Below are 27,154 nucleotides of genomic sequence, written 5' to 3' on the forward strand. Positions count from 1 at the left end.
CTCTCCTTCCAGACCCACATCAAACATCTCCAATCCAAAGTTAAATCTAGAATTTCGCAACAAAGCATCCTTTACTCATGCTGCCAAACATACCCTTGTAAAACTGACCATCTTACCAATCCTCGACTTCGGCGATGTCATTTACAAAATAGCCTCCAATACCCTACTCAACAAATTGGATGCAGTCTATCACAGTGCAATCCATTTTGTCACCAAAGCCCCATATACTACCCACCATTGCGACCTGTACACTCTCGTTGGCTGGCCCTCACTTCATACTCGTCGCCAAACCCACTGGCTCCATGTCATCTACAAGACCCTGCTAGGTAAAGTCCCCCCTTATCTCAGCTCGCTGGTCACCATAGCATCACATAGCATTCTCAACTTGCCTACCTGGTTAAATAAAGGTGAAATAAAAATAAAATAAAAGCAGACACACTGAGTTTGAAGGTAGGCTTTGAAATACATCCACAGGTGCACCTCCAATTGACTCAAATGATGTCAATCAGAATCTTCTTAAGCCAATTTTCTGGAATTTTCCAAGCTGTTTAAAGGCACAGTCAACTTTGTGTATGTAAACTTCTGACCCACTGGAATTGTCATACAGTGAAATAATCTGTCTGTAAACAACTGTTGAGAAAATTACTTTTGTCATGCACGAATTAGATGTCCTAACCGACTTGCCAAAACTATAGTTTGTTAACAAGACATTTGTGGAGTGGTTGAAAAACGAGTTTTAATGACTCCAACATAAGTGTATGTAAATTTCCGACCTCAACTGTATGTTCTCAATTTTTAAAAACGACACCAGTAGACTGTTTGAAACGTACACACAACTACTACTACCAAGTTCAATGCCCGATACTTTTCTCCCAGAAGGTCTGACTGGCACTTGGAGGAGCCACTGTGTTTGTTGAAGATGGTTTGGCTAAGACTAGCACAACAATAACATTGTCAATGCTAAATGTGTATAAATTGTACAATTTAAATAAGTTAGTCTATTAGAAATACATTTTATTCAATGAGACAATGCAAAGCAGAGATCACACACAATACTTTTCATTGCACCATTATTAATGTCCAGCATGTTTACAATGTCATAAACAATAGTCTTTTACATGTTTTACCAAATTAAATGTTATATATTCATACGGTTTAAGGGGGCATTTCTGGCATGACGACAAGGTGAAGGTGCTCTCTTGTAAAAGATCTGGGTGTAGCTGGTGCAGAGGAGTCAGGTGCAGGACAGCAGAGATGAGTAACAAAAAGTAACTTTATTCAAAATGACCTAATACATGTAGTAATACCAAGCCCACACAATAGGACCGAAATACATAAAACAAACACACACACAAACCATGGGGAAAACAAAGGGATAAATAATGAACATGTAATTGGGGAATTGAAACCAGGTGTGTGAAACAAAGACAAAACAAATGGAAAATGAAAAGTGGATCGGCGATGGTTAGAAGGCCGGTGACGTCGACCGCCGAACGGCGCCCGAACAAGGAGTGGGACTGACTTTGGCGGAAGTCGTGACATCTTTGGCGGAAGTCGTACTTAAATGGCACAACAGAATCATTCAGATTGACCAAAGCACAGCATATGACAAACATTGACCAAAGCACAGCATATGACAACCACGTTGTATAACTGAGGGAAAGGGACAAAGCGGTGGAAGTAGAAACTGATGCTGCTGCAGCGTTGCTCGTCTTCACAGTGGGAATCCAGTCGACATGGTTGTCCTGATAGAGGTCAGCTGGTGAACCAACCGTACATAAACAAATGAGAAGCACTCCTGATATTAGCATATCACTTCTTCAGGTCACCTGTACCATCAGGGCTCTTAATTGTTTTGTTATGTTTAGTTTTTTGTGTCATATAAAGATCAAATCTAACGTTGGGCTGGAACAACCAATAGTCAACACAGCAGGGTTTCCTATCCCATTGAGGCCTTTGTCCTATGCTGTAATGTCCAGACATTTTCCCTCTTATGAATAAAGTTCTCAACAAATTATCATTGGGTCAGTGCCACTGGAGTTTTTTGGGTCTCCCTTTTTCATGGTCAGGAGAATTTACGCAGCAGGTTAGGATAATTAACGTAGCAGGTTAGGATACTTACGTTAAGGTTAGGAAAAAGGTTAGGGTTAGCTAAAATGAAAAGCATTTACTTTGAATGTTAATTTGACAATAGCTCAATCGCTTCTAGCTATGATCCCTTTTACATGGTTTCGTTTTTATTGATTTGTCGTCAGTGTCAGCAGAGTAGGCATAGGCTACCATCGAATTAAAAAAATATTATGCTAATGTCCCCAGTCATATGAAGTGTAGTAGAATTGCATAAAATGTTTATCAAATGGCACATTTTTCCTGTGCAAAGTAATTTAAAAATACATCTCTGATATCGCCTAAATTATGACTATCCAATCTACTCATCACATTAGGAATAGGCTAGTATGCTTACATTAGTCTGCAAATGCGCTGAGAGACTCATGCAATCCTTTGCAATCCATTTTTATGTTGAAAAAGTAGCTTCCCCAAAACTTGAATCTCATTGACACATGCTAATAGCTAGACTACACGCTATCTATCCAGCTAGATCATGTTGGCTAATTTAGTCTTGCTGTTAACACCTGGTTGACAAACCGCTAAACTAAACTATAAATCAATCAGACTTACCAGTGATGAAATGATCGGAGCAGATCCTGTACTGACAGCTGTCTGAGTGCACGTCTGGACAGTCAAAAAGGTTTCTTCGGTTTTCTGTCAGTTCTTGAGTCTTATCTCCTTGGTGTTTCATGATTGCGTGTTATCTGTAAAAAACCTGTTGTCTTTCCTATCTTGTTGCATCTTGTTGCACAGAAATTGACTGTGGTGATGAATCAACTTGCTGCCACTCAGCAGTTGTTGTCGAAAGAATTGATGCGGTGGTCTTCCAACATGGCCGCCAAAGTAAAAGTCAACTGGCAACCCTCTATAGGCTACAAACACTGGGGTAGAAAACCATGGCCTTCGGCATGGGTATTTGTTAACCAGGAAGCATACTACTCACTCGTCTATTCCTAAGGTCATTGTCAGCTCAGAGTACACAAGCCATTGATGGAATGTTTGAACAAGGGAGGCGCTTCTGCACACTTCTGTCTGGGATAGAGAGCAGAAGCAGAATATGTCGTTTGAGACTGTTTGGCCCATTTGCGTTTAGTCCTGACTACGACTTTTTGTGGTGCAAGCTTAACTTCTACAAATGGGCGTTAGGCCTATTACAAAGTCCCTGAGCCATCAGAAAGATATTGAGAATACCTTGTGTGCACATTGCACAACGTGACGAAGCATGCCTACACGATACAGTATTCTACTTTCTGATGGTGCTGTGATCAGTGCATCACAACACTGTTTCCATCGCTGTATCCAAGCCACCTCAGCCTTTTCTGTTTTGAATTATCTCTAATGCACAGGGAAAGGGTTAGGAGCTGAGCGTGGGCTGAGGCAGATGGAGGAATGTTTTTCCTATTTAAAAAACCACTCCTCAGTCCTCCTAGGAGATATGGGGTGTGAGTATTGGTTGTACGGTGATAATGATGACTAGTTACATAATACTAACATGCCAATACACAGTGAGCATCGCGAGGTGCAGGATATAAAGTTCTTGAGCGCCTGTGTCTGCTCCATCTGCTGTGTTTACTGGTTCACTGGTCGTGTGCCATGCGTTGAGTCCTGCATTGCCCTTCGTCCACAGCCTTGGTCTCCTACAGGGAAGGCAGGGGAAAAAGGACAGGCCGAGCTGGCCCATCCTGGGACAGAGGCCAACAGAAGCACTCAGCCAGACATAATCACTGGAGAGTTTACGTCCGATCACCTCCCAGCCTCTCTTTCGCTCTTCCTCTTTAAAAAAAAAAGTGTTTGTTGTGCTTGTATGCCAGCCAGCACCAGCAGGCCATTATTGCATGACGACAGTCGACAGGCTGCAAGATGTTTTATTTTTTATTCACGGTCTAGTTCGTACTTTGATCTTTACACAGGGTTGTTTTCATTGATGTCACAAGCGGAATACCTAAGCCTCTAGTATTTCATTGCACCCCTAAAGGGAAGATATAGATGTAAATAAAGAAAAAGACAGACGGGATCGGTCAGTTTGGCTGTTTTTGACTATGAAAACTTCCGGTATTTAGCAATGTAATACAATGTTCTGCTGTCTCACAGTGGTGGTATGTCACATGTCCATGCATCCTTTGTAAGACTAGACTTCAATAGTGTTAGCCCAATATGCGTGAGTAGTAGGCATGATCATTTCCTATTTCATTGGAAATTATGATCTTAAGGTGTGGGAAGTGAGTTCAGAAGGATATCCCTTCTGCGTCTGTGGACAAGACAGACATCACACTAAATTACCACACAATGAACCAGCTCTATTTACTCAAATGTCATCTTCCCTAGAAACCCAGTCATTGTGGACTATTGTGTGGCCACGAATTAGAAAATAAATCTTGGGATTTTACCAATTCCTTACAGAGATTATTACACTGTTACTGTTGTTACTATGACAAGATCATAAATACATGCCAATTGGTATGGATCCTGGTCGTTACACCAACCTGGTATGGCTCTGTAGGGAAAAAAAGGTTGAAAGATAACACCCTTTTTTATTTATTTTGATTTTTAGGTTTACATCATCAAAGTGTCCTGGTCTGATGGCAGCACTGAGGTCATCTTCAGGCGCTACAGCAAGTTCTTCGACCTGCAGGTGAGCTGGGAACTGTTATGGGAAAACCACTGTGCACACCTTGTAGTACAATCGTAGTTTCACACTAAATGGCCGTGTCTCAAATGGCACCCTATTCCCTGTAGTCCACTACTTTCTACCAGGGATCACAGATGAAAATGAGCTATCTAGTTAAATCTGGTGCAATGGCATGTTGTACATTGTCCATGACAAATAACAAAATCAATAAATAATGCCTCTAAGGGCTAAAATACCATTGTACTATGCCATCGTACAGGTGTACCAATAGGAATAGTGTTAGTGTCTGGGTCATTGAAACATGTGACTTGGTTTGGTCATTTATATGAGTCGATTCTGAAAATGAACTAATTCAATAGAGCCTGGAGAAGCTAAATGTGGATTCCAACAGATAACCACAAAAATATTTATTTCAGACGAGAACGTCACACAGGCCGTTTATTGCATGTGGAGGGAATTTCATCAGAGTTCCAGTTCCTTTTTCTGTGGCCATCTGTGTTAAATAGATCATCCAATACTGACAAATGCTATTTCTTCTCATAACAAATGAATTATTACGTCACTATTAACTACTTACAAATAATATAATATATAAAAGCATGATACATCATGGTTTGGTAAGGCTATGAAATATAAGACTACAAACAGTTAGGGCAGAAAGATGACCGTAATCTCTTTCAGAATCTACACTGTACAAAATATCCCGTTGTTTTTAAAGGAACTTTACGGTGCCATTTAGGATGTGAACTTGCACAGTGAAGGAGCGATGAGTCATTTCATCTGGCTGTTGCCGCTCCTCTGCAGCAACAGCCAAGTGCACTGACCCACCTGGATGCATCTCTCTGAGAGCCTGCCAAGGCTGGTGTCAGTAGGGACATAAAACCAATGAGATGGCCCGGGCTGGAAAAGTGCCTCCCACTGTGGAACACATCACCTGGCTGCTTCACTATTCTCTGGTATTGTAAAGCATCAATGGAAAAATAGTCTCTCTGGGTTCACAATAAGGCACCCCCCCACACACACACACACACACTGTTCCTCTTTTCCTTCCACTGTCTCTCGCTGGGTCATCATCCCTCACTCTTCTGATGTCACTGCTGCCTACCCTGCTGTCCATCCTGGAGACAACCATTGTTGAAAATGAAAGGTTGAGATGAACAGATCGGGCTGGCCAAAAAAATGAAAGATGACATGGTCATACAGGCTGTCTCGTGCATCACATCCCATCAATAGTGGCAAATGCTATGTGAACCAGACCTCAGCAGAAATTAGTTGTATTTTGTAGTTTATTTGAAAATACCAACTTTTCAAATACTTGAGGTAGTCGAATAGAGGTTATATAGAGTTATCTAAAAGGCAACTATTTTCTTTGATATGCAAATGCAGGTATTAAAATAAAGAATAATATTTGAAGGTATATGCCAGTTATTTGAAAACAAAAATATTTATTTGATGAAGAACCAAAAACTATAACAGTTAGTTGAATTTGTCTAAATATACTCTGAGTATACAAAACATTAGGAAGAACTGCACTTTCCATGACAGACTGACCAGGTGAAAGCTATGATCCCTTGTTAATGTCACCTGTTAAATCAACTTCAATCAGTGTAGCCTACCAGACGATCTAAATCACTTTTTTGCTCGCTTCGAGGCAAACAATACTGAGGCATGCATGAGAGCATCAGCTGTTCCGGACAACTGTGATCACGCTCTCCGTAGCTGACGTGAGTAAGACCTTTAAACAGGTCAACATACACAAGGCTGCGGGGCCAGACGGATTACCAGGACGTGTGCTCCGGGCATGTGCTGACCAACTGGCAGGTGTCTTCACTGACATTTTCAACATGTCCCTGATTGAATCTGTAATACCAACATGCTTCAAGCAGACCAGCATAGTCCCTGTGCCCAAGAACACAAAGGCAACCTGCCTAAATGACTACAGATCCGTAGCACTCACGTCCGTAGCCATGAAGTGCTTTGAAAGGCTGGTAATGGCTCACATCAACACCTTTATCCCAGAAACCCTAGACCCACTCCAATTTGCATACCTCCCAAACAGATCCACAGATGATGCAATCTCTATTGCACTCCACATTGCCCTTTCCCCACTGGACAAAAGGAACACCTATGGGAGAATGCTGTTCATTGACTACAGCTCTGCGTTCAACACCATAGTACCCTCAAAGCTCATCACTAAGCTAAGGATCCTGGGACTAAACACCTCCCTCTGCAACTGGATCCTGGACTTCCTGACAGGCTGCCCCCAGGTGGTGAGTGTAGATAGCAACACATCTGCCACGCTGATCCTCAACACTGGAGCTCCCCAGGGGTGCGTGCTCTGTCTCCTCCTGTACTCCCTTTTCACCCACGACCGCATGGCCAGGCGTGACTCCAACACCATCATTAAGTTTGCTGACGACACAAAAAATACTTTACTACGTTTGCTACTGGGGTCTCCTCTCTCCATATACACACAACAAGCCCTGCCCCCTGTCACTCAAGGAGAGCAGTTTTTATCTACTATGAGTCACAACCACTTGCTGTTCACTGGCATGGACAGCCTTTATGGTCAATGCTACAGATGCAAGAAGATATTGGTGACGATGCTGATTTCCTTGCTTCTTAATATGAATCTGCAATCGTTCTATATTACACCATCAGTTTTTGTATCTTACTGACTGCAAACACTTAGTTTGTCTTCTTAGCAAGTTGTGGCCAAAATAAATTGTGTTAACTGCCAATGCTAATCGCTAGTTAGCTGGATAGCTAGCTAAATCTACTTAGTCAGAGCAAAGGTAGCTAGCTAATACACCCTGATACTAGTGCTCATGTACAGTAGCCCTACATCAGTAGGTTGTTTGTGCAATGGTATATTCTAAATCAGAGAGGAATAGGCGAAGCATTAATATTTTAGCTACATCAAAGCTAGCTACATCAGGTAAGAGAAAATAAGCTCTGCATGTTTACTCCTCTCTAATTACTAATGCAGAGTTGGTCTTTCCTTGAAGCCAGAACCTTTGTGTAAACCAGTGTTTCCCAACTCCAGTCCTTGAGTACCCCCAACAGCACACATTTTTGTTGTAGCCCCAGAGAAGCACACCTGATTTAACTTGTCAACTAATCTTCAAGCCCTCTAAACTCTAAAACCATTTTCGACGAGATACAAACTCCCATTCCTATGCATAGGTGTGATGTATAGCTGATACTTTGCTACTTTCTCCCAGAATTTCACAGCTGTCACATATTTTCCACATGCGGTAATGGAGCAACAAAACCTTTTAAAAGTGGAAACAGCACAGTCCTCGGTTGAGATCATGGGGCTGCATGTTGTGAGCAGCATTTTGCACAAAAGCTAAACATGCCCCTACTCTCTGGCACACTAAAATGCTGGACTCTGCAATAAATTGCATCCCATGCTATTCTTTTTAATCTGGAAACAATTAGATATAACATATGCCTAGACTTTAAAATGCTGAACGGAAGATATCTGGGTCTTTAAATACAGTACATAGCAGTACTGTGTACTATGGAAATGAAACATTTGAAATGTAAGCGTAAATTCAACAGTTGTGGATTGAGTGGTTTTCAATTCTGGAATGCTTTGGAAAGGTGGACAAAATCCATGTGGAAGACTTAATAAGTTAGCATAATAATATATACATATCTAAAGCACTTCAAATGACACATTTTCTGATATAATATAAAAGACAATATGTAAGAAATTCAATAGCGCAGGGATGATCAATTATATTCAGCCAGGGGAATATTTCTTCTTGTGCGGATGGACGGGGGGCTGGAACTTAAATAATTACAAATAATTAATAGACAAAGAATTGACTGCAAAGAAGCCCAAAATGATTTGACTTAAACAATAATTACAAACCTTGAAACAGATTTTCAATTGAAAATCACCTGGAGCTGATTTCCTGGTTGTAAAAAAAAACAGGAAATCAGCCCCAAGTGACTTTCAGTTGGAAATGTTTTACAGTCTTATCGCCAACAATGAAAATACAATAAGAAAAAAAATTGTTCAGAAGACTTGGTGGGCAAATGAAAACACCCACGGGGCAGAGGTGGGTAGAGTACCACAAATCTGTACTTAAATAAAAGTAGTCATTTTAAGAAACTACTCAAGTAAGAGTAAAAAAGTATTTGAAAACTACTTGAAGTACTAGTGTTTGGATTTTTTTTATACCATATAGCAAACAATAAGAACAATTTAGTGCAATGGACATGTATTTATTATTTAAGCCTGCCAGCATCATCTTGCACATGTTCTCCAGCACAAGTAGACTAACATATAACAAAGTCCTTAGGCTGTAGAGATTCAATTACTGTCTTATTCAAAGTTGACTTAATATCTATCAATGTGCTCTTTCATAAAAAAGGTAAATGGCACTCAAGACATTGGAATAATTTACCAATTTCAGTAGCATTAATGAAAATGTATTTCACAATATCATTTAAAGCACATGTGATGGTGAATCCATACTAAAAATATTTACACCAAGTGTGAGTTGTCCTTTGTTTTACTCAGAATGAAATGGAAAGGAGGTCAGGTAAGTTTTACAACTGTCAAACAGCAATCAATATCGAAATGTCACTGTCAGTCATGTTACTAGAATGCAAATCAGACACATTTCAGCATGGAACAAAACACCAATGTGGGTATTCAGGTAAGAATCATGTAAGTAATACAAATAATCAAACATTGCAGATATCAGTCTTTTTCCTGCCATGGTAGGATTTACCCTGCATCCTCCTTCTCTTCCGAACCTCTCTTTTCCACTTTGAAGGATATTTTCTTTTCTTGGTTGTGGCCCATTCTCCTCCCCCTCGGTTGACATGATTTCTAGTAGCTACAGTATATGGGCCAAAAAGCTTACTGAGATGATGTACTGTATGACAGATGTGCTTATAGGTCTTGTCATAAAAAAAGAAAGACATTTTAAACACACACACAGTGAGAGACAGCAATGGAGTGGGAGGATCGGTTGATCTAGGAAACATTAGCTAACTACATGGTTGACACCCCAGCTAGCTAGCCTAGCCAGTTTATCTAGTGGCAACCTAATGTGTTAGCTATTGCCACACACATCTAATTAATCTGTTCACTCTTTATGCCAATGACAAGGTGGCTAGTTAACTAACAAGCAGAGATCATATAGGGAGCTAAAAACAGGAGATTAAACATTCTGTCAGATTCTGGGTTAGCTACCTAGCCATTTAATTTGCACTCTCCCTAAAAACAATTTCAACAGCAGAATTATATCCGATTAATACATATCTTACTCCAGAAATATATAATATTACAACGGCAGAAGCTAATTAAGGTGTGATTTACCTCTGATCACGTGTGGCTAAGAACACACAAACAAAAATCTCCTCAGGAGTGGAGACACGCGCATCACTTCAAGAGCTGTTGTGAAGATACAGGAATGATGGACAACTTTGAGAGCCAATGGACTTGAAGAGTTTTGATGACAAGCTATTTTGAATACATTTCATTGGTCAAGGGGTCGGGAAACATTCTTACAGATGTAAAGGGGAACCAATAGACGAAATGGTGCTAACAGAGAGTGCTGCCTCACTTCTAGTCCTTAGGAAACTTTGCAGTTTTTTTTTCTTACATTGTTAGCCAGAAAATCTTTAGTGCTATTACATACAGCCGGGAAGAACTATTAGATATCAGAGCGGTGTCAACTTACCAGCACTGCGACCAGGAATATGACTTTCCCGAAGCGGATATTTTGTCCGAACTACCCAGGGCATTTGAGCTGATTCCAGAGGCTGACCCAAAACAACGCTGCCAGAGAAGAGGTAGAAGGAGCGGTCTTCTGGTCAGACTTCGTAGGCGCGCACACCACCCACCACTTCTGGGTATATTACTCACTAATGTTCAGTCTCTAGATAACAAGGTAGACAAAATTAGGGCAAGGGTTGCTTTCCAGAGAGACATCAGGGATCATAACATACTCTGTTTCACGGAAACATGGCTCTCTCGGGATATGCTGTCGGAGTCGCTACAGCCACGTGGATTCTTTGTACGTCTCGCTGATAGGAATAAACATCTCTCCGGGAAGAAGAAGGGCGGGTTGTATGTTTCATGATTAACGACTCATGGTGTAATTGTAACGACATACAGGAACTCAAGTCCTTTTGTTCACCTGACATAGAATTCCTCAAAATCAAATGCCAACCATATTATGTCCCAAGAGAATTCTCCTCGGTTATTGTCACAGCCATGTATATCCCCCCTCAAGCCGATACTACGACGGTCCTCAAGGAACTTCACTGGATTTTATGCAAACTACAAACATATATCCTAAGGCTGCATTTATTGTAGCTAGGGATTTTAACAAAGCACATTTGAGCACAAGGCTACCTAAATTCCATCAACATATTGACTGTGGTTCACGTGCTGGCAAAACTCTGGATCACTGCTACTCTTACTTCCGTGATGCATACAAGGCCCTCCCCCGCCCTCCTTTTGGCAAATCAGACCACGATAACATTTTGCTCCTCCCTTTCTACAAGCTGAAACTCAAACAGAATGTACCCACGTTAAGAACTATTATAAAGCTGGTCTGACCAATTGGGAAATCCACGCTTCAAGATTATTTTGATTAAATTGACTGGGACATGTTCCGGGTAGCCTCAGATAATAATATTGACGTATGATTCGGTGAGTGAGTTTATAAGGTAGTGCATAGGAGATGTTGTACACACCGTGACTATTAAAACCTACCCTAACAATAAATCGTGGATAGATGGCGGCATTTGCACAAAACTGAATGCGCTCATTATTGAAACCACCGTATTTAACCATGGAAAGGTGACTGGGATTATGGCCGAATACAAACATTGTAGGTAATTACGGAGGGAAGGTAGCCTAGTGGTTAGAGCATTGGACTAGTAACCGAAAGGTTGCAAGTTCAAATCCCCGAGCTGACAAGGTACAAAATCTGTCGTTCTGCCCCTGAACAGGCAGTTAACCCACTGTTCCTAGGCCGTCATTGAAAATAAGAATTTGTTCTTAACTTACTTGCCTAGTTAAATAAATGTAAAAAAAACAAACAAACAAAAAACAGGCAAACCGTCAGGACAGAGACAAAGTGGAGTCGTAATTCAACAGCTCAGACCCAAGATGTATTTGGCAGCGACTACAGACAATCAAGGACTACAAAAAGAAAACCAGCCACGTCACGGACACAGACGTCTTGCTTCCAAACAAACTAAACACCTTCTTTGCCCTCTTTGAGGATAATACAGTGCCACCAACGTGGCCCGCTACCAAGGACTGTGAGCTCTCCTCCGTGGCCGACGTGAGTAAGACATTCAAAAGTGTTAACCCTCGCAAGGCTGTCGGCCCAGATGGTATTCCAAGCGGCGTCCTCAGAGCATGCGCAGACCAACTGGCGGGTGTGTTTACGGACATTTTCAATCCCTCCCTATCACAGTCTGCTCTCACCACATGCTTAAAGTTGGCCACCCTTATTTCTGTACCCAGAAGGTAAGATAAGTTAACTAAATTACTCTTGCCCTGTAGCACTTCTAATCAAAGACCATATCACCTCCACCTTACCTGTCACCCTAGACCTACTTCAATTTGCTTACCACCCCAATAGGTCCGTAGACAAATCAATGGCCATAACACTACACAATGCCCTATCCCATCTGGATGAGAGGAATACCTACAGTATGCAAAAATGCTGTTCATTGACTATAGCTCAGCATTCAACCCCATAGCACCCTCCAAGCTCATCACTAAGCTAGAGGCCCTGGGTCTCAACCCTGCCCTGTGCATTCGGGTTCTGGACTTCCTGACGGGCCACCCCAGGTGGTGAAGGTAAGAAACAACTTCTCCACTTTTCTGATCCTCAACACTGGGGCCCCACAAGGGTACATGCTCAGGCCCTCCTGTACTCCCTGTTCACCCATGACTGTGTGGCACGCCTCCAACTCAATCATCAAGTTTGTAGACGACACAACAATAGTAGGCTTGATTACCGACAATGATGAGACAGCTTACAAGGAGGAGGTGAGGGCACTCTTGAGTGTGATGTCAGCAAAACAACCTCTCACTCAAAGTAAACAAAACAAAGACTTCAGGAAACAGCAGAGGGAGCACCCCCTATTCACATCGATGGGACAGCGGTGGAGAAGGTGGAAAGTTTAAGTTCCTCGGCGTACACATCACGGACAAACTGAAATGGTCCACCCACACAGGCAGTGTGATGAAGCAGACGCAACAACGCCTCTTCAACCTCAGGAGGCTTAAGAAATTAGTCTTGTCACCTAAAACCCTCACCAACTTTAACAGATGCACAGGTAATTCACCGGGGACAAACTACCTTCCCTCCAAGACACCTACAGCACCCGATGTTACAGGAAGGCCAAAAAGAGCATAAAGGACAACAACCACTACTTGTCCACCCCGACTGTTAAACAGCCATCACTAACACATAGAGGCTGCTGCCTACATACAGGCTTGAAATCATTGGCCACTTTCATAAATGGATAAATAAATGGACTTTAATAATGTCTACATATCTTGCATTACTCATCTCATATGTATATACAGCTGAAGTTGGAAGTTTAATTAAAACTAATTTTTCAGCCACTCCACAAATATCTTGTTAACAAACTATAGTCGGTTAGGACTATAGTCGGTTCTACTTTGTGCATGATAAAAGTAATTTTTCCAACAATTGTAATTGTTTTCCAACAAAGTAATTTTTCCAACAATTGTTTACAGACAGATTATTTTATTGTTTCACAATTCCAGTGGGTCAGAGGTACATGCACTAAGTTGACTGTGCCTTTTAACAGCTTGGAAAATTCCAGGAAATTATGTCATGGCTTTAGAAGCTTCTGATGGGCTAATTGACATCATTTGAGACAATTGGCGGTGTACCTGTAGATGTATTTCAAGGCCTACCTTCAAACTCAGTGCCTCTTTGCTTGACATCATGGGGAAATCAAAAGAAATCAGCCAAGACCTCAGAAATGTTTTTGTAGAGTCTGGTTCATCCTTGTGAGCAATTTCCAAACACCTGAAGGTACCACGTTCATCTGTACAAACAATAGTACTTAAGTATAAACACCATGGGACCACGCAGCCGTCATACCACTCAGGAAGGTGAAGCATTCTGTCTCCTAGAGATGAACGTACTTTGGTGCGAAAAGTGCAAATCAATCCCAGAACAACAGCAAAGGACCTTGTGAAGATGCTGGAAGAAACAGGTACAAAAATATCTATATCCACAGTAAAACGAGTCCTTTATCGACATAACCTGAAAGGCCACTCAGCAAGGAAGAAGCACTTGCTCCAAAACCGCCAATAAAAAAGCCAGACTACGGTTTGCAACTGCACATGGGGACAAAGATCGTACTTTTTGGAGAAATGTCCTCTGGTCTGATGAAATAAAAATAGAACAGTTTGGCCATAATGACCATCGTTATGTTTGGAGGAAAAGGGGGAGGCTTGCAAGCCGAAGAACACCATCCCAACCGTGAAGCATGGGAGTGGCAGCATCATTTTGTGTGGGTGTTTTGCTGCAGGAGGGATTGGTGCACTTCACAGAATATATGGCATCATGAGGTAGGAAAATTACTAGGATATATTGAAGCAACATCTCAAGACATCATTCAGGAAGTTAAAGCTTGGTCACAAATGGGTCTTCCAAATGGACATTGACCCCAAGCATACTTCCAAAGTTGTGGCAAAATGGCTTAAGGAACACAAAGTCAAGGTATTGGAGTGGCCATCACAAAGCCCTGACCTCAATCCCAGAGAAAATGTGTGGGCAGAAGTGAAAAAGCCTGTGGAGGCCTACAAACCTGACTCAGTTACACCAGCTCTGTCAGGAGGAATGGGCCAAAATTTACCCAACATATTGTGGGAAGCTTGTGGAAGGCTACCCGAAAGGTTTGACCCAAGTTTAACAATTTAATGGCAATGCTACCAAATACTAATTGAGTGTATGTAAACTTCTGACCCACTAGGAATGTGATGAAATACATAAAAGCTGAAATAAATAATTCTCTCTACTATTATTCTGACATTTCACATTCATAAAATTAAGTGGTGATCCTAACTGACCTATGACAGGGCATTTTTTACAAGGATTAAATGTCAGGAATTGTGAAACTGAGTTTCAGCGTATTTGGCTAAGGTGTATGTAAACTTCTGACTTTAACTGTACTGTATTTTATACCATCTATTGCATCTTGCCTATGCCGCTCTATCATTGGTCATCCATATATTTACGTGAATATATTCTTATTTCATTCCTTTACTTTGATTTGTGTGCATTAGGTAGTTGCTATGGAACTGTTAGATTACATGTTAGATATTGCTGCACTGTCAGAATTAGAAGCACAAGCAACTCACTACACTCTCAATAACATCTGATAGCCATGTGTATGTGACCAATAATATTTGATTTGATAGTATCGATTCATGTATATTGAAAAAAATACACAACATTTGGAGGTTTTCAATTGACAGCGACAATATAATATTATCAATCTAACTGAATAACTGAATTGATTTGGTAAAGTGTAACAGAGTAAAAAGTAAGTTATTTCCTTTAGACTGCTTGAGTAAGAATTCAAGTACAGCCCACAGAGAGTAACTAGAAAAGTGCTAATTCATCAGTGGACTTAAGTACCTGGAATGCGCTACAACCCACCTCTGCCCGCGGGCCGCCAGTTAGGCAATCCTGCAATAGGGTATTCTATTCTCCTTGACGTAGAAATTGTGGTCCATTTACTTCATTTTGTATGTATGTATTCATGTTTGATGACAATTATTATTAATAAATAAAACATATTATAAATTGTGTTCTATTGTCTGTCTCAGTTAAGCTGATCTATCATCCATAGACAGACTAAACCTTGAGGAATTTTTACTTCAGCAGGACAAATGAGATGGGAGTGGTATCTGTGCTTTGCTCCACTTTTTTCCCCCAAGCTAGCTTACTGGTGTCTCCTGCCTTTGTTTATGACCGTTGGAAGTGGTTTCTAGTGTTCGTCCAGCCGTCACTATGCCAGACTTGAAATGTGAGAGTTTAGTTTGCTGCTCAGGTTCTTTCCCTTTTGAATTTAATTTTCTCCCTTTAAAAAAAATCAGCAGTTTGTAAACCATGTGGTGAGCCAGCACATTGCTTACAGGGCTGACCGATGCAGCGGCAGGAAATGCATGTCTAAACCAAGTCTCCTTGCCTCGCGTGCTGTCCGTTGACGTTTCTCAACAGCTAGGGGGGAGTGTTTTCAACAACCCTGATTGAAAACACATGTTGGTCTTTTTAGTATGATTCACTCCTTTTAAACAGCATTTTTCCAGAACCCTTGCAAGGCACAAAAAAAAGTGTGATAATGGAGCTAGTGAGTTTGGTGTTTCCTGCTGTTGTCAAAGACAATTTTTTTTTTTTTCATATCCCCATTGGAATAACAACGTTGGTTGTGGAGATGGAAGCATCCCTTTATGATCTTGATTGAAGGAAGCCTTGTGGAGCCAGTCTTCTCTGATCAGCTAAAAGCTGATGACGTCAACATCTCTGCTATGCTTCTCTGACAACTTCTGGGTCTCTTGTGTCCTCCCTCCCTGCTCAGCATTGGTATGTGTCACACTAAAGTAGATTTCTCAATGAGAGATATAGTCCACATCAGAGAGTTTTAGCATGAAGATATGAGTAGGGGTGGGTGAGTAATAGCTGGAGCTTGTAAGGAGGGGTGGTGTGTGTTGGGAGGGGTAGAGTGAGTGAGAGGGAGATTGTAGTCTACTGTTGAGCCGGTTTAAAATTCTAGAAAGAGATGTGGTTGTCAGAGGAGGTCTTGAACACACTCATTCATGTCCCACTCTCAGATGAAGAGCAGAAGGCTATGATGAGACTGTGATGTCACAGAGGAGGATATGAACCAGACAAATGATAGCCGGCAGCCGCAAATGAACTTACTCTCTGACCAAACAAGAATTTTCTGTCCAATTAGTACATGTATTTGAAGTTGGACAGTTAGGCCTGTATTCTGTTAGGTATAGTAATATAACCCACAAAGGAATGCCTGTTATACTCCCCTGGCTGTGATGTCATACCTCCCAGCATACATCACACCTGGGGCCACATTCGCTGTGGTATCCTTGTTTACTCCTTAACAGTCATTAACAGCCCTCTTTTTCATCAGAATTAGTTAGTTTGCCCTCAAAGTTAGTTCTCATGTTATTATCATTACACGTGGTAATGTAGGCATTTATACATTCATTCAGAGTAAAAAAAAAAAACTCCTGATATTTAGTTTTTCTCAATTCTTCAATCTGCACCGTATTCCGTAAAGTGTGTAGTACTATTTTGTTTTGACTGAAATGAACAGCACCAATGCGAAGAAAACTCCCCTTGTCCCCTTGTGTTGCTTGAACCCTTAAACCTATCCTCAAGTCATTCATGTGGGTGACGTGTACATGATGTCACTGGCTGTCTGCAGCAGCAGAGACTACAATATACAGACCCCTTTTTCCACATTTTGTTACGTTAGTTTAATTCTAAAAATGGATTTAAAAAATATATATACATATATCATCAATCGACACATAATACCCCATAATGACAAAGAGAAAACAAAGTTTACAATTTCTGCACATTGATATAAAAAAACAAACTGAAATACCATATTTACATAAGTATTCAGACCCTTTTCTATGAGATTCGGTGCATCCTGTTTCCATTGACCATCTTGAGATGCTTCTACATCTTGATTGGAGTCCACCTGTGGTAAATTCAATTTATTGGACATGATTTGTAAAGGCACACACCTATCTATATAAGGTCCCACAGTTAACAATGCAAAAACCAAGCCATGAGGTCGAAGGAATTGTCCGTAGAGCTCCAAGACAGGATTGTGTCAAGACACAGATCTGGGGAAGGGTCCCAAAGTACAGAGATATCCTTGATGAAAACCTGCTCAAGACCTCAGACTGGAGCGATGGTTCACCTTCCAACAGGACAACGACCCTAAGCACACATCCAAGACAATGCTGGAGTCTCAATGTCCTTGAGTGGCCCAGCCAAAGCCCGGCCTTGAACCCGATCAAACATCTCTGGAGAGACCTGAATATAGCTGTACAGCAACGCTCCCCATCCAACCTGACAGAGCTTGAGAGGATCTGCAGAGAAGAAGGGGAGAAACTCCCAAATACAGGTGTGCCAAGCTTGTAGCGTCATACCCAAGAAGACTGTAATCACTGCCAAAGGTGCTTCAACAAAGTGCTGAGTAAAGGGTCTGAATAGTTATGTGAATGTGATATTTCAAACCTGTTTTTGCTTTGTCATTATGAGGTATTGTGTGTAGATTGAGGGGGAAAAAACTATTTAGTCAAATTTAGAATAAGGCTGTAATGTAACAACATGTGGGAAAAGTCAAGGGGTCTGAATACTTTCCGAATGCTCTGTATTCCCTTTAGTCAGATGTTTTTTTCTTATCTGAGACAGCAGCTCTGATTACAGGCCACAGACAGTGTGTTGGAGAAAGAGAGACAGACAGTCAGTCAGGGTGTGGCTCCCCGCTAGACTCATGGGAACAATTACAGCGTGTGGGGTATTATTTTCTCTCTCTCTCTCTCTCTAAGGAGGATCTGTGAAATGAGGCATCTGCCTCTTTAGCCAGACAGATAGTCGTCATGTGTAGTCACTCAGAAGTCTTTTTCCTCTGCTTTCTCTTTGTTCCACAGAGGAAGGTAATGCTGTGGTTGGAAGTATGATTTACCAAGCTTAGCTTCCCTAATTGCCATTTACAGGACTGGTGTCCCTGGCTCCTTGCTGATCTTGTCTTTTTCTCCTATTTCTGCACCAGTCAGTTCTTGTCATACTGTAGCTTTTGTTGGGTTTAATTAGTAGAAACAGCTCAGTACATTTTCATTTCATGGGGTGGGTACTATTGGGTCGATCTCTTGGAATATGGAGGTGAATGATTTAGTTAAAACTAAATGAAGATGTACATTACATAGGGATTTTTATTTGAAGAGCTTTAATAGATGATTAACTTAATAAACATGTTTAAATCTTGTTTATTGGGAAATATATAGCACATGGTGTGATTTGAATAGTCCTTGGAGTATTAGGTGGAGCATTAGTTTCTGGAGAGATGAAGGGTTGCAGATTATAGGAAAGGATACAGGAGAATTATGGATACTGAATCGGGAGGTGCAGGAAGTAACAAGGTTGACAGTAAAATAGGAGTATATGACTTTCTCTCACCTCAAGCCTCTTCACTGCTCACTCTTCTCTGTTTGCTCTGGCCTCACCCACCAACAGACTTATGGTTCCTTTCACTGACAGCCATTTGCAGTGTGACTATAGCTTTGCATTGAGTTAATTTATACAGCTGCGTTGTAGACTGCGTATTCCCATAGGACAGGACACGGGGTCAAGAACTCTGCTGTTACTGGTCCAAAACCATAGTGCTGACTGTCATAGCAACATTATTGCACGAGTCTTGCAGGGATACCGAGAAAGCTTTAAAGCTAACTTTACTGCCATTTTTTATTTATTATTTTTTTACCCGTTTTTCTCCCCAATTTCGTGGTAGCCAATTGGTTGGTAGTCTTGTCCCATCGCTGCAACTCCCTTACGGACACGAGATAGGTGAAGGTCGAGAGCCGTGCGTCCCCCGAAACACAACTCAGCCAAGCCACACTGCCTCTTGACACAATGCCTGCTTAACCCAGATGCCAGCCGCACAAATGTATCGGAGGAAACACCGTACACCTGACGGCCTTGTCAGCGTGCATTGCGGCCTGCCACAGGAGTTGCTAGTGCGCAATGGGACAAGAACATCCCTGCCGGCCAAACCCTCCCCTAACCCGGATGACGCTGGGCCAATTGTGCGTCGCCCCATGGGTCTCCCGGTCACGGCCTGCTGCGACAGAGCCTGGACTCGAACCAGGATCTCTAGTGGCACAGGTAGGTGAAGGTCCACTTAGACCACTGCACCACTCGGGAGGCCCAACTTTACTGGCTTTTAAATTGTAGTAAGACCACTAGTAAGACAGGTTCGAGAGAAAAGGCCCCTTCTCTCTGCGAGTCAAATACAAGCCCATCTATAAATCCAAACTGTACTTTGGAGAAGACGCCACCAGTGTTTCCTATTGCATGGGCCTTGTGATGTGATGGTCCAGTAGTAATTTTCCACCAGTGCAGGAAGCGGAATGCTCCAAACAGACAGTGTCGACATCACCAGCCCCACTAGCCATTCAGATCCCTGCTTGCTGCCCACATCATAAACCTAGTTGATTCTAACTCTGGTCTGTCTCTGTGTAGAAGACGTAAAACAAAAACAGAAATCTAGTATTTGTGAGGTCTGTCTATTCTCCAAAACAATGTGAAAAAATCCGCCCCCCCTCATCTGTTCTCCCCAGTTCTGACACTGACAATCCACTCTAGGCTCGTAAATGTAATGTAATAGGAAATGAACATTCCTCTTTAATCTGGGAGCACTGTTGTTCTCTTTGACTCCAGGACACGTAGCATATGTAGCCTAGCTACCCCATCGAGAAATGCCATCTGTTGAGTGTATTTCTAATAATTGGCTAAGCCAGTCCTTCTAGGAATTGCTGAATTGTACAAAATGTACAACCCCCCCTGCAGTGATGTTGTTTTGTATGATAGCATGTGTTTAACTCCCTGCATTGTTGACACACTGTTTTCAGATGGAGCTTCTGGATAAGTTCCCTGTGGAAGGAGGGCAGAAAGACCCCAAGCGCAGAATCATCCCTTTTCTACCAGGTAAGAGTTAAAACACACTGCTAGTGGCTGACACTCCCAGCTCATTTGATGCTGTAAGGATGGATGGATGTTAGGCCCCTTACTTGCCCTGGATGGTTGGAGCTGTCTGGCTAATGTTGGTGAGCAAGGAAAGGCAGGAAGCAGAAGATCCAGTGCAAGGTTTTTATTTTAAGGCTCCGAGGCTTGGAGAAGGTGTAGGTTTTTTATAAAACATACAAATTATCCAACAATATGCCTGGCTCAAAGTAAATAAATGATTTTTTTTTTAAAGCAAGTCAAATGAATTTAAATGACTGAAGATCAGTCTGACTAGCCCACTAGAGCTCAGAAAACCCCTAACTAACCCATGCAGAGACTGGCTGCCATCTTCCTCCCCCCAGGAAGCTCTACACCTGAGCATTTTTATAACCTGACAGAGACCAGGTGACAAGAAACACTTGTAATTGAATGCATTTTGTCAAACTAGGCCAATAAACACTTAGCAAAGTAACAACTTTACAGTTTAGATACTATAGCCTGTACAGTACAGAATACTTTTAAAGAGCTCGACTAGAGAGGAACCCCAGACCACGGTCACCTGCACACTTGGTGGCCACACCCATCCACATGCTACAAGACAGATCTCACACAAACCTTTGTATGTACTGCTTTAGACGAGCAACATAACTAATACACCTTCTGATTTACTTCTCCTGTCTTCTATCATTTAGATTTAAGGTTTAGAAATGTAGACTAGGTCAAACGGGTAACACACTCAACCAAGATGTATTGATTTGGTGATGTGCCCAAGCAATTATATCACCATGTATACTGTGAAATGGGACCTGGAAGGATGCACAGAGTTCACTTTCTAACAGGTGTCATTATGCCTAAGCATCCAAATCAACAAAGCAGCAGAGTTAAGAGAATTAAGAAAGTACGAGCTGCTACATTGCACTCTGTGCAATACACCAATGGAATCCACACCCCTCATGAGCACAGTTATGTTTTTGTCTATAAACCGATTGGCAAAGTAAATTGCTACTCATTTTAGTTCCTCCAATACTCTCCATCAAACACTTTAAGCACAAGGTGACAGATTGAATTAACACTTGGCTCACTTATTAGCAACTCTTGAAACAAAGCCTTTAGTGTCTCATGCGAGTTATCCATGTGAGGTTTAGGTGTGAAGGCCTCGCCTCGAAAAAGCCCTACCACTGGCCCCTCCCCTGCTGGGTTTGGTAAGGGGGTGTGTGTGGATGGTAGCAAGGTACTAGGTGAGCTGCCGGTCTGGAACTCATTGAGGGGGTCGCACACAGGGTCAAGGGACTCCAGGTGCTCAGCTGTGTTTGTTTAATAAACTCTGAAAGGAGAGAGAAAACGAGAGAGGATAACAGCGTAAGAAGGAACAACACAGACCAGGGATACTAGACCATATTACTCCCACGTTGATTAATATACTGTTGTAAATATATGCTCATACAGCTGTGAAGAAAGATGAATTCTGAGTACTCTTAACCACGTTTAGTTTCGTTCTCTGTAATAAACTCCCACTAGTTCCAGTCACACAGACTACATCTGTGGCGATCTGGGATCATTGTTCTGAAAACTACAAACTTCTCCCCAATCCAGAGCTGTTTAAATCACTGAAATACAGTATATTTACATTAGAATCCAAGTTGAGCTTTTAAAGTGAGAAAATAATTCAAAGATTATTTTATTCTAATTCCATTGAGGCATGAGAGAAACACCAACACTCAAGCTTGATTGTCACTATTTATTTTTTAAACAGTAACTGCTGGTGAAAATTTGCATTACATTGCCTTCAGAAAGTATGCATATCCCTTGACTTATACCACTTGGTTGCGTTACAGCCGGAATTCAACATTGATTAAATATACAGTTGAAGTCGGAAGTTTACATACACCTAAGCCAAATACATTTAAACTCAGTTTTTCACAATTCCTGACATTTAATCCCAGTAAAAATGCCCTGTTGTAGGCCAGTTAGGATCACCACTTTATTTAAGTATGTGAAATGTCAGAATAATAGTAGAGAGAATGATTTATTTCAGCTTTTATTTCTTTCATCACATTCCCAGTGGGTCAGAAGTTTACATACACTCAATTATTATTTGGTAGCATTGCCTTTACATTGTTTAACTTCGGTCAAGTAGACATCCTAACTGACTTGCCAAAACTATAGTTTGTTAACAAGAAATGTGTGGAGTGGTTGAAAAAAGGAGATTTAATGACTCCAAGTGTATGTAAACGTCTGACTTCAATTGTATATATTTTTTTCTCACCCATCCACACACACATACACAGCCCCATAATAACGAAGTCAAAAGGTTTAGACATTTTTGCAAATGTATTTAAAATGAAATACGGAAATCTCAATTGCACAAGTATTTACAAGCTTGAGTCAATACTTTGTAGAAGCACCATTGGCAGCAGTTACAACTGTGAATATTTCTGGGTAAGTCTACAAGAGCTGGATTGTGCAACATTTGCCCATAATTTTATTTTCCAAATTCTTCAAGCTCTGTCATATTGCTAAACAACTATTTCCAGGTCTTGCGATAGATTTAAGTCAAAACTGTTACTCAACTACTCAGGAACATTCATTGTCTTCTTGGTACTCATTAATGTGTTGTATTGGATTTTCCACAAACATAAAACTTTGAATTCTTTAGAAAAAAATTGCCACATTTTTTTGTAGTATTACTTTAGTGCCTTATTACAAACAGGATACATGTTTTGGAATATTTTCATTCTGTACAAGCTTCCTTTCACTCTGTCCATTAGATTAATATTGTGGAGTAACTACAATGTCGATTCATCCTCAGTTGTTTTCCCCTATTGCAGACATTAAACTAAACTGTTTTAAAGTCACCATTGGCCTCCAATCAATTTCCTTCCTCTTCAGCAACTGAGTTAGGAAGGACACCTGTATCTTTGTCGTGACTGGGTGTGTTGATACACTAGCCAGAGAACACTAAGGCACTGCATCGCAGTTGCTAGCTGTGCCACACATTTACATTTACATTTAAGTCATTTAGCAGACGCTCTTATCCAGAGCGACTTACAAATTGGTGCATTCACCTTATGACATCCAATGGAACAACCACTTTACAATAGTGCATCTAAATATTTTAAGGGGGGGGGGGGTGAGAAGGATTACTTTATCCTATCCTAGGTATTCCTTAAAGAGGTGGGGTTTCAGGTGTCTCCGGAAGGTGGTGATTGACTCCGCTGTCCTGGCGTCGTGAGGGAGTTTGTTCCACCATTGGGGAGCCAGAGCAGCGAACAGTTTTGACTGAGCTGAGCGGGAACTGTACTTCCTCAGTGGTAGGGAGGCGAGCAGGCCAGAGGTGGATGAACGCAGTGCCCTTATTTGGGTGTAGGGCCTGATCAGAGCCTGGAGGTACTGAGGTGCCGTTCCCCTCACAGCTCCGTAGGCAAGCACCATGGTCTTGTAGCGGATGCGAGCTTCAACTGGAAGCCAGTGGAGAGAGCGGAGGAGCGGGGTGACGTGAGAGAACTTGGGAAGGTTGAACACTAGACGGGCTGCGGCGTTCTGGATGAGTTGTAGGGGTTTAATGGCACAGGCAGGGAGCCCAGCCAACAGCGAGTTGCAGTAATCCAGACGGGAGATGACAAGTGCCTGGATTAGGACCTGCGCCGCTTCCTGTGTGAGGCAGGGTCGTACTCTGCGGATGTTGTAGAGCATGAACCTACAGGAACGGGCCACCGCCTTGATGTTAGTTGAGAACGACAGTTTGTTGTCCAGGATCACGCCAAGGTTCTTAGCGCTCTGGGAGGAGGACACAATGGAGTTGTCAACCGTGATGGCGAGATCATGGAACGGGCAGTCCTTCCCCGGGAGGAAGAGCAGCTCCGTCTTGCCGAAGTTCAGCTTGAGGTGGTGATCCGTCATCCACACACTGATATGTCTGCCAGACATGCAGAGATGCGATTCGCCACCTGGTCATCAGAAGGGGGAAAGGAGAAGATTAATTGTGTGTCGTCTGCATAGCAATGATAGGAGAGACCATGTGAGGTTATGACAGAGCCAAGTGACTTGGTGTATAGCGAGAATAGGAGAGGGCCTAGAACAGAGCCCTGGGGGACACCAGTGGTGAGAGCGCGTGGTGAGGAGACAGATTCTCGCCACGCCACCTGGTAGGAGCGACCTGTCAGGTAGGACGCAATCCAAGCGTGGGCCGCGCCGGAGATGCCCAACTCGGAGAGGGTGGAGAGGAGGATCTGATGGTTCACAGTATCGAAGGCAGCCGATAGGTCTAGAAGGATGAGAGCAGAGGAGAGAGAGTTAGCTTTAGCGGTGCGGAGCGCCTCCGTGATACAGAGAAGAGCAGTCTCAGTTGAATGACTAGTCTTGAAACCTGACTGATTTGGATCAAGAAGGTCATTCTGAGAGAGATAGCGGGAGAGCTGACCAAGGACGGCACGTTCAAGAGTTTTGGAGAGAAAAGAAAGAAGGGATACTGGTCTGTAGTTGTTGACATCGGAGGGATCGAGTGTAGGTTTTTTTCACACGCATGGCTCTCGAACTTTGCCTCTCCCGAGTCGGTACGGGAGCTGCAGCGATGAGACAAGACTGTAACTACCAATTGGATACCATGAAATTGGAGAGAAAAACGGGTTTTGAAACCCTTCCCCAGATCTGTGCTTCGACACAATCCTGTCCCAGTGCCCTACGGACAATTCCTTCGACCTTGTGGCTTGTGTTCTTTGCTCTGACATGTACTGTCAACTGTGGGACCTTATATGGAGGAAATAAGGAAATAAAAAGGAAATCATTTTAAATGCGAAAGTTGATGATTTTTAAATCGATGCTGAAAACATTATATTATACCACTTCTGGTTTACCGGCACAGTTCTGGTAAAAAGGCAACCACTCAAATCCAGAGACTACACTATGGCTGCCAGAACTGACCATCCATGATCTAAATTGTAGTTTTAAATATGTTTTTAGGCTATACACTGTGTGGGTTTACTCCAATGTCAGTAAACTAGGCAAATGTTAAGTTCTTACAAGTGAAACTGCAAATTTGTTTCTCCACATGTGAACTTGCAATTACACATATGAACGTTGGATTTTCACATGGTGACACTGCATATCCGATTCTCACGTGAAAGTAAACATGTGACAGCAATTCATGTGAGATATAAAAACGTGTTATTCTCATGTGACATAACGTCTTGATTTTATTTGAGTGCTCCATGGTGAAGACCACCTTACATCCGGTGCTGGCCACCCAATCCATGAGTATAGACACTTCACCATCGTACCCTAAGGGAAGAAAACATGTTTTCATTTTTAGTCTTATTTATTTGGGTACACAAGTAAATTGGTCATGGAGACCCAAATGTTTGTTTTTAAACATACATTTTGTATTAAAAGAGCATGTATCATACATGTACACAACTTATCTTTACTGTCTTTACTAAGGAGCGTAGTTACATTCACATGTTAAGGGTACATTTAGGCTGTGTAGAGCAAATTTTTCAAGAGTCTGAATAAGTATACAATTTGGATGAAGTCACACAAAAACAACAAACAAACAAAAAAGCCCACAAATGACACAATAAGACCCATACGATATGACAGGAACTCTGACCAGACACCTTCATACCTATGCTGTCAATGTAGCAAGATTGATGTAATTCTCTCCATGTCGGCACATTCCCGGACATAGACCTAACCACATATCTTTTGAAGGTGCATGTTCATTTTTCCAGCATTTTCTTGCACATTTCCTTGCTGCTGCTAAAAGAAGATCTGTCAATTTAAGTGGAGAAGAGTGGAGTGTATCCACAGGAACAATACCTATTTGTCCACACTGCCTCGAGACCCAAATGTTTTAAGGTACACAGTAACTTTCTCCCTCTTCACACGTGTGTGTGTGTGTGTGGTGTGTGTGTGTGCATATGTGTGTCTAAGTAATCTCTCTAAATCAATTAACACAAACTTGTTAGCTAATTTGTTTTATGGGACACAACAGGAATGTTAAATAGCATGGCTGGGGAAATAACCTAGTCAGTGAAACATTTAGGCCAGCTAGGAGCTTTTCTTCAAACCTGTCACTCCCACAACACTAACATTGACCTATCTTGAACAAATGCATAGTAGATGCAGGTAGTCTGATCTCCATAAAGTCTGGCTAACTAATGCAGTTGTGTACTTAGCTAGCTTACCTTAATTCTATTTGAAGATGATCTCTCCATGACGAGGTGATATAATTGGAATACTCACTATTGTTGACCATCTTTGGGACCACTCGTGAAATAATAATTGATTGCTGGTAATTCAGAGTGTATTAGCTAGCTAAATCAAACATTGCTATTATATCAGCTTCAAAGATGATTGATGACTGAGAAAGCAGGAACTGGAAGACTTCATGCACTAGGCTACTATTGGATGACATGAGCCCAATCTGAATTCTCACCCCCTCAACGATTTTAAAAGCAGTGGATTGGTGTAAGTATTGGTAGACATTTCATCAACACCTATCTAATACTATTACATCTTTGAGGTGAATGAAGGCAAATGGAAAAGGCATAGCAAGAAATGGAATGTGGCTCAAAAAAGGACTAAAGATGCCTCGCTTCCAACAAGTTTACGATGATAT

The 27,154-nt window shown here is 41.8% G+C and overlaps 1 protein-coding gene and 1 long non-coding RNA gene across 5 annotated transcripts in view; one reads left to right on the forward strand and one right to left on the reverse strand.

Moving 5' to 3' along the window:
- Positions 1–27,154, forward strand: part of LOC123998786 (SH3 and PX domain-containing protein 2B-like) — a 78,763-nt gene that overhangs the window by 5,059 nt on the left and 46,550 nt on the right. For all 4 annotated transcript variants that reach the window (XM_046303933.1, XM_046303935.1, XM_046303934.1 and 1 more), the window contains exons 2-3: positions 4,661–4,741; positions 20,445–20,520. In XM_046303933.1, the coding sequence (XP_046159889.1) occupies positions 4,661–4,741; positions 20,445–20,520 (157 nt within the window). The remainder of the gene's footprint in view (positions 1–4,660; positions 4,742–20,444; positions 20,521–27,154) is intronic.
- On the reverse strand, positions 1,256–3,102 carry LOC123998787. Its single transcript, XR_006832338.1, has 2 exons — positions 2,680–3,102; positions 1,256–1,759 (listed from the first exon to the last, which is right to left on the reverse strand). It is a non-coding gene; the product is annotated as an uncharacterized LOC123998787 (long non-coding RNA).

Source organism: Oncorhynchus gorbuscha, linkage group LG16, assembly GCF_021184085.1.
Source record: "Oncorhynchus gorbuscha isolate QuinsamMale2020 ecotype Even-year linkage group LG16, OgorEven_v1.0, whole genome shotgun sequence".
NCBI lineage: Eukaryota > Metazoa > Chordata > Actinopteri > Salmoniformes > Salmonidae > Oncorhynchus > Oncorhynchus gorbuscha.